The 8,169-nt window shown below is 34.9% G+C and overlaps 2 protein-coding genes across 2 annotated transcripts; one reads left to right on the top strand and one right to left on the bottom strand.

Annotated features, from left to right (window-relative positions):
• Nucleotides 1–1,909: 1,909 nt before the first annotated feature.
• Nucleotides 1,910–2,884, bottom strand: LOTGIDRAFT_78446 (hypothetical protein; the record flags this gene model as incomplete). Its single annotated transcript, XM_009057028.1, has 2 exons — nucleotides 1,910–2,076; nucleotides 2,767–2,884. Coding segments are annotated over 2 exons (285 nt in total), but the record flags the coding sequence as incomplete, so codon positions are not given.
• A 4,376-nt stretch (nucleotides 2,885–7,260) lies between these two features.
• LOTGIDRAFT_153440 (hypothetical protein) lies at nucleotides 7,261–8,169 on the top strand (the record flags this gene model as incomplete). Its single annotated transcript, XM_009057328.1, has 1 exon — nucleotides 7,261–8,169. The coding sequence occupies one exon, from the start codon at nucleotides 7,261–7,263 to the stop codon at nucleotides 8,167–8,169; it is 909 nt and encodes a 302-aa protein (XP_009055576.1).

The raw sequence follows: 8,169 nt of genomic DNA, 5'->3' as shown, positions 1-8,169 counted from the left end.
CATCCGAAATTTGGCTCCTTTAGCCTCTAATATCATGTTGGCAGGATATATTAATGGTATGCGTCTCTCTGAATAATGACCCTCATAAATATGGTTTACCTCAAGGTTTTCTCTTTTAAACACTCAATATTTTGACTACAAAAATACCTTACGCTTGCTAGATTGCACGATATGAATTCATTTTGACATTATCCATTGTAGGTCCGTTCTATTTACATTGTCTGTTAATGTTATTTTCATAAAGAATTTTTGAATTTTGTTTGTTATTCTTTTTACCAAGTCAAACATGTCAATCAATTTCGTCTATTTATTTTACAATGCAACATTCAATAAGTTCAGAACATACAACATCTTCTTTTATTGGAAGAATATTTTAAACGTATTGTTGGCTTGTTGTTTGAAAAACGTCCATTATTACTCTGCTTTATACAATATCTTGTAATATATTGGCATTTTGAGAAATAATTGATCCTAATTTTCCATGCTCATTAAAAGTGGGGAATGTAAAATGAACCAAGAAGTTATTACGTTCAAGAGCGATAATAAGTACTGCGTACTCCTACTCTAAATATGTACATTCTTCCATTCAATAATATTCTTGAATATATCTTATATAGAATTGTAAGTGTAATGTACCAAGGTGGGCTCACCGCATCTAACTAACTGGATCTATCAATATTGACATGGCCTAATCACTCCTACGGAACAGCTGGATTGTTGTTCCAACTGACTGCTCAGGTCGACGTTAGATCCCTATTTTTACTCAAGAGTAGAGCTTGTCGTAACTTTGATTTTCCGTCGGACCCTACAGTAAGATGGCACCATTTGTTAGTAGTCCTTTGCTCTTAGTTTTGTCTGGGAAAAGTTAGACGTAAAACTCCATTCATTTCATATTTCATTTAGTTTTGTCTGGAGCCAAACCATACAACCGCTATAAGCCTACCTTACCGTTCCTTGATTTATCACTTCGCGTAGCAATTCAAGGGAGATGACCATAATTCAAATATTATTTCATACTACAAAGAATTCTTTCTACTTCACAAAGAACCTCAAGATTTATATTTCTTGTGCAATTTAAGACACAAAGCAGTGTGTCCTTGGGGTGGTCTTTCCTACATCACATGGGTGTTGGGCTTTGAATAAACGAATTATTGGGACAGGTGAGGAGCACAGAGCAGGATTATTGATACAGTAGAAAATACATTTTGAGAACCCATACCAAGTGTATTCACTTCTTTTATTATATTATACCATATAATCTATATCCCCCAGTAGACTACATACCTCAGCATTTTGCATTACTATCTTATCTCAAATGATTTAAAATTTTGAAAGATGAAAAATACTGCAGGGAGCCTTTCACATATTTAAACCTCACTAACATGTATAAGATCCAATTGAGTTCTTTGTTGACAATCCCATGAAACCAGATAAGCCTTTAAGGACCTATTTTGAGTAGTAACCCTCAGAATATGGTTTTTCAGCATTTTTATAGAAACTACATTCAGATAAGACAATTCAAAAGATTCTGATTTTTAAAGAAGTGTAGTTAAAAATCACATAACTGCAAATAAAGTAAACTGTTGATATTTCTAACCTTGCATACTGCATGGTTTTACTTCAATCAATAGCTGTGAATGTTATTTTATAAACAGTCATACAACTCAAATTGTTTTTATTTTCATCAGTACCAGTCTCGTCCAGCACCGATATTATCATCACCATTATATCGGAATTCTTTCTGATCCTGATTATATTCATAGGTATATTTAGCTTTAAAATATTCCGAATTAACGTCAAAATTTTCAACTTTTTTACGACATGCTTTTTGAATAGTCTCTATTTTCATGTCATACACACTAGACTTTTCATTTTCATCCACAAGCTTTACTTCATCTTCAAGGTCCTTAGGTAAAATTTTGTGTTTGACTACAAATTCACCATTTTCCCTTAAAAGACAGTGTTCATAATCTTCCTCGCTTTTTGGAAGGCCATGAGGAAATGAAACAGGTCGTATTTCCAAAAGATGTTGGACAGATTTCAGCATTGCATTCATATCGGGGGTGTTTTTGAACACTCTGGATATATACAACTGAAATGAAACATAAAATGGTTTAAAATTTTGTCATCTTCACCACATGAAGCTATTACTTCATATTATACCTTGACTGCAATAGCCACTTTCTTGTATAACAGAATAATACCTCACTTACCATGCCAGAAAGGCACAAAAAAGTAAATTAGACATATTCTGAGCTCAAATCTCATACAAAAAAAAACTTCAAATGAATGGAGTTTTACCTCCTACTTTTCAGCAACTGATTAGGTTAATGAAGACAGGTAATGTTATGCAGTGTGCAATGAGGAAAATGTTGCTAGGACAGCAACATTAGCCTACTCTTTTTGATTTACAACTGTGAAGGCATCTTCACAGACTGTAGCAAACTTTTATGACCTTGGCTTGTTGTCCCATCTGATGATTAAACAAGTGGAAACTGTTTTGAAATTTCAAAAGGTATTATCTCAACCTATGCGGTGGGATGAACCCCAGACATTCTGACTAGAGAGCAAGCGACTGAGCTACCATGACTCCCCTCATACATTATACCAAGGACGGGTGCTTGGCTAAGGTATCCGGCTTTTTAGCAATTCCAAACAATGAAGGCGGCACTACAGCTTATTTACTTGAGAAACCCTGCTTTATATAGTTGGCATTTTCTTAACACTGTTGTATAATTCATCATACCTTTCCATATTTACCATCACCAAACAGTTTTAAGCGTTGAATAGTTTCTTTCTCCCAATAGGGTCTATATTTAACAGTTTTAATTCTGGTTACAAGATGTAACATAGCTGGCTCTTCAGGTTCCTTGGTAGGAGCATTTATTGCTGCCTCATGTTGCTCAATTATATGTTTAGCCCAAGACAAGTTCCTAGGATCTTCATTCAGCTTAAGTTTCTTTGATTTGTATTTGATTTTTCTGAACTTGTATAATCTAAGTTGATTTATGTTATTCGTAACCGGTCTAGTGAGGGCTAGTAAGCCTTGAAACTGAAATAATCAGAGTAAAGAACTGGTTTATAAATTACTCTCATTATAAAGTATGGCATGGTAGAAATAAATTATTAATCATTTTATCTTAATTATCTGTTATCTTTAATAATTCTGATTGACAAAAAGTTATGATGTCAACACATGTTACCTGTAATACACATAATCATTTTATATCAGGAGTGGGTCTTACTCTTTATACTTTATTACTTGATCAGTCAAAATGAAAATGTAGGCTAATCCTCCAAGTCTTGCAATTTCATTTCATGTTTGAAATTTCATATAAACAAGCCGTACATTCTGTACTGAGCGAAATTAATCATGATTCAAAATATGTCAATTCATTGCAATGGTATGATGAGAAGGTGGCTAACGCTTGTCACGACCATCTCCGCTGCAGACGATTTTCTACCATTTGTCGTAACGAAACATAAATCCAACTTATTATGAATCGTTTCATTGAATACTTTGTAGGTCTAGAGATTAAATATAAAGTCGGATTTAATACAAAAATGCGAACAGAATCCATTAAATTTGTAATTGTAACTCACCTTCAAGAAGGCTGCCATGATGGTTTTGCTCTAACGTCCAGTCTTTAAATATGTCAATATAATTGTTAAAGTTTGATAACCAAGACTACAAACTACTAACAACTTCGACCAATAACAACTTCGTCCCTTTTTCATTCATGATAAACTAATCGACCAAATAGACAATTTGATGATATATGTCATCAATACGTATAAATATTCTATCTACTTATTGACATGTAGGTTATGTAGTTTGATTTTTTTGTGAATGGATATAATACAATATTTTCAAATTAATCTCGGATATCCAGCGCAACCTGACCACGAAAAACTGATATTTTCACAATCTGTATATCTACTTGAAAATGGTAGCCTACTTAATCTGATAGCCTATCCATGACCCTAGCTGTAAACTCCGATGAGAGAGAAATGAACCACTTCTATGGAAGACAGCACACTCTTCGAGATATGGAGCCCCTTACTGTATTACGCCTATATTTTAAATATTAGGGGGATGAGAAGCGACACTGGGCCGACTTAGAAAGCTTTGTCACAGGCATCAGACTTTTTACTTTTTTACCTTGAAGAGGATGTCGCTCATATTGCTCTTATCCATATCACAGTGGCGTGTCTAGGGCTCAAGCCCTTACCACTCCCGAAAAGAGACTGGCCCCACTCTGTTCCCATGTCCTATCTTTCAATTTTTTTTTGTCATTTTAGATAGTGAAAGGATTGCAACCCCCTCACCTAAATTTCCTAGAAACGCAATTAGCCATAATTTTATGTTATCATCATAACGAAAAAATTGAGTCTCATTACTAGAAGTACTGTAACGTTAAGGTGAAGGATACTTGCATATCGATAAAGGCTTTTATGTATACAGAAAGAAATAATAATGGCCTGAAAGGCTTTATGTTTAATTTTATATCATAAAATTGCTCTTGGCATATAGTTTTATTTTAATCAAGTAGAAAATAGAATTCATTTACACAGTCAAGCTTGATAAGTTTACACAGGCATTTCTTCTTAAAACGTCTTAAAACGTCTTAACAAAGAAAACAATGTTGATTTTTCCGTTGCTACGAGGGAATCAATGAACACTTCTAAAAAAATCCCGACAATATCGCCACATTTTGAATCTTGTTCGATATATTAAACCTATCTGATGAGATTGGAAACAATGAATTGTTTATTGCTGCCATGACAAACGTCGCCGTCATCAATTCCGATATATTGAATGTTGGGCTACACAGTTCGTCCTTCAATATTGATTACCTTTCGTGTTCTTCGTATTTTAAAATTTCTAACAAACAAGTCTTAAAAGGACTGGGAGGCTGTATCTAGCTCTTTATCTATCCTGTAATTTAGGTAAGACTCTTTTATTTACGACTCTGAATCGCCTGTTGATAATACTCTTCGGATTTTTCAACCCGATTTCGTGATGCAGGTCGGAGGGATTGACATGGAAAAAGCGTAAAGTCGTTTGGATGGGATAATAAACCCCTGCATGGCGTTTATTAGCCCAGAAAGTGCAGAAAAGTAAGACGTAAAACTCCATTTCATTTTCTGGTTCGCCTGTTAAAGCTAAGTTCTGTTTACTTAAGATGTTTGATTCCACAAGCATCTTAAATGGTCAAGAGTAACTGTAGTATAACTTAGCCCGTTGTGAGCAACTTATAGATAGTACTAAGGAACCTATTTGGTATCTATACAATCCTAAAGGAAAAGATCAAGTAGCATAATGTGGTTCTTCTAACATGTAGATTAAATTTGCTGATATTGGTTGAAGATACGCAATTAACAATAAGATTTAGGAAAGATTTGCAAAAGACTTCAAATTAGTGCTAATGTATGGTTAGGGTAACCCAATGAAAAAAATGTGAAAGCTATCATATATGTTTTAATAGTTTAGGTGGATAAATGACTTGTGAGCAATAAAATTCATCGGAGGCCATCGCTGATGCTGGCGGTCAATTCGTTAATTGTCTAGCCTATAGGGATATGCTCTCTTCTTGTTTTGACCATGTAGTGTCGTATTTGCTGACCATTCAATAACAGAAAATAATTTCATTATATGACAAAGAAATTAGTCGTGTGTTAAACGTTCTATTCGGCAAAGTGTGCCTCGATTCATTAATAATTGCAGAGTGTACTTAATTCGATATTGTGTCTATCAGTTTGAGAAACATTGGACTTCAAGGATGGATAGCTAATAATTTGATAGTGATGAGCATTGCCAATTTGACATCTAGTACTTTTTTTTAGCACACATCATGTTTTTATGAACAAACACACCTTTGTCAGCCGATTCAGAATTTACGGTCTTAATCGGTAAAACCTCTTAGTGAATTTCAAAACGCTGCAGGTGCTATTCCCAAAAGTCACCAAGTCAGTAAAATGACCAAAGCAGAGTTGGTAGCGAAAATTGCTGAATTACAAGAAAACATAGAGTTGGATTATCAAAATATAACAATACATACAATTCATCTTATGTATACATTACTTTCAAGACATTCCAGTAATTATTACGGTTGTTGACAAATGGAGCAGGAGGGGGAAAATAAAAATGGTTTGCCGGATTAGCAGCAGCCCCCCCCCCCCCCCCTCCCTCCTCACAAAAACACGATCTTAATTTTCACAACTCGTGTGTCATGAGATGAAAAGATTACATTTCTATAATGGCTGGCCTTATCAACTAGATAAAATGAAAGAATTAGTGATCAAATGATATTTCAGTATCAGTTTCCTAAATTTGAGGCATCTGGCATAACTTTGCTTAAAATAACTTGGTAAATATAAAACGTCTGAAAATGTTGTATAGAATATAATGGTACCTAAGCAACGCTTAACAATGGTAATTAAAACCATATTAATCTTTGATATACAGGTTACATTAAATCAATACATGTATAACAAAATAACAATAAAACTCATTGTCATTATCTTTTAATGAAATGTTATTTGCATCATGAGTTATATGTGGCGGGTGTAGCACGCCAAGCAGACCATGCTTACTCTTTTCGAAACACTGTGGAGGAATCCACTACTATACAACTTTTACTCCAGATTTTGACATTCTTAGTACGGGATTTTTGATTGGTGTAATTGTCTTGCCTTTTTGCGGGTTTTTATTATGTAATGATTCCAACTGTGGTATACAAAGTTTACCTATCAATACATGTAAAATTCAGGACCTCATTTTATGTAATGAAGCAATCAATTGTTCATTTCAGTTAACCAAGTTCAGGATATTCAGCACTCGTATTGTAACATAATTACAAATAAAATGGAAGCTTTCGTGGTTTTGAGAACAATCTTATGAGATTTAGAATAGGTGGATGAAGAACTAAAAAATATCGCAGTTCATCCCGTCTTAAAAAATAAATAAACAGTGTATTATTAGGAATACAGTAAGATCTGTCGATCTTCAACATTAGTTCCAAGCTTGAGTACCTGCGAACACATGTCGGTTGTACAATTTCAAAATTAATATTATACCTTTCATATGAAAGCTAATTGGTGATCGAACGAGTCACAATTTTCTGAATTTCCGTCTTTATCTTGATTCACAAACAATGTAACATTTACCCATTTTAGGAAAAACTACACAGAAATCGGGTAATAATCGGGGTTTATTTTACTTGATTTCAGACACTCCCCTACAGCAGATCATTCACCATGATGAGCGCAATAAGACGAGGATCAATATGCTCATGCCTCAAAGACCCTTCCTCAGCTTACGTGGCCATGGATCATGAACTGAGAGCCAAGTTAGAGAAGTGTTTCTCCATGACGTTTAATGATGACGATGACGATTGTGGTTCCTCTGGCGTGATCGTTATGCAGATTAATGGTTCAGACACGATCGTTGTATTGGATGGACACAACGAATGCATCAAAACCTTTTGTTTAAAAAATGGTGAGCTACTTTCGAATCGCTATAAATTAGACGACCGTCCTAGCAGTATAACACAAACTGAACCTGAAAAAATAGCCGTTAGCTTCTTCGAATCCAAGAAGATCGCCTTTTATTCATTAGCCTTAGGATTTACTTTGGAGCGAACCATCGAAACCGAAAAACAATACTACAGCGTAGCAGCCGTGACGGAAACTAATTTCATAGCGAGCGCAGTATGGGACAATCCGGTCTGTGTGGATTTTCTGGAAATAACAGATGCAGTCAAAGTTATAAAATCTGTCACATCTTACGAAGATAAACCATTGTTTACGTGCCCAGAAAACATTTATGTGACAATCAAAAAAGATATTCTGATATCCGATCATGGCAGGAAAGCAGTTGTTTGTCTGGATGATCAAGGCAATATAAAATTTCTCTACCATCCAGCCTGTCAACACGAGCTAGAAACACCATTGGGCGTGACGTCCGATGACGAAGGCTATATTTATGTGGTAGACCAGTCGAGATGCCTTGTAGAAAAGATATCAACTGAGGGAAAATATATTGGTCCAAGCCTTACGGACCATGATGGAATCGAGAATCCAAGTACCGTTGGATTTGACAGCAAACAAAGGATGTACATTTCTCAAGAAAATGGCGATTTGAAAATATTTTCTTTAATGAATTGA

This window comes from Lottia gigantea (assembly GCF_000327385.1).
Source record: "Lottia gigantea unplaced genomic scaffold LOTGIsca_3, whole genome shotgun sequence".
In the NCBI taxonomy this organism is placed as follows: Eukaryota; Metazoa; Mollusca; class Gastropoda; family Lottiidae; genus Lottia; species Lottia gigantea.
This window is presented reverse-complemented; position numbering and strand designations above follow the sequence as displayed.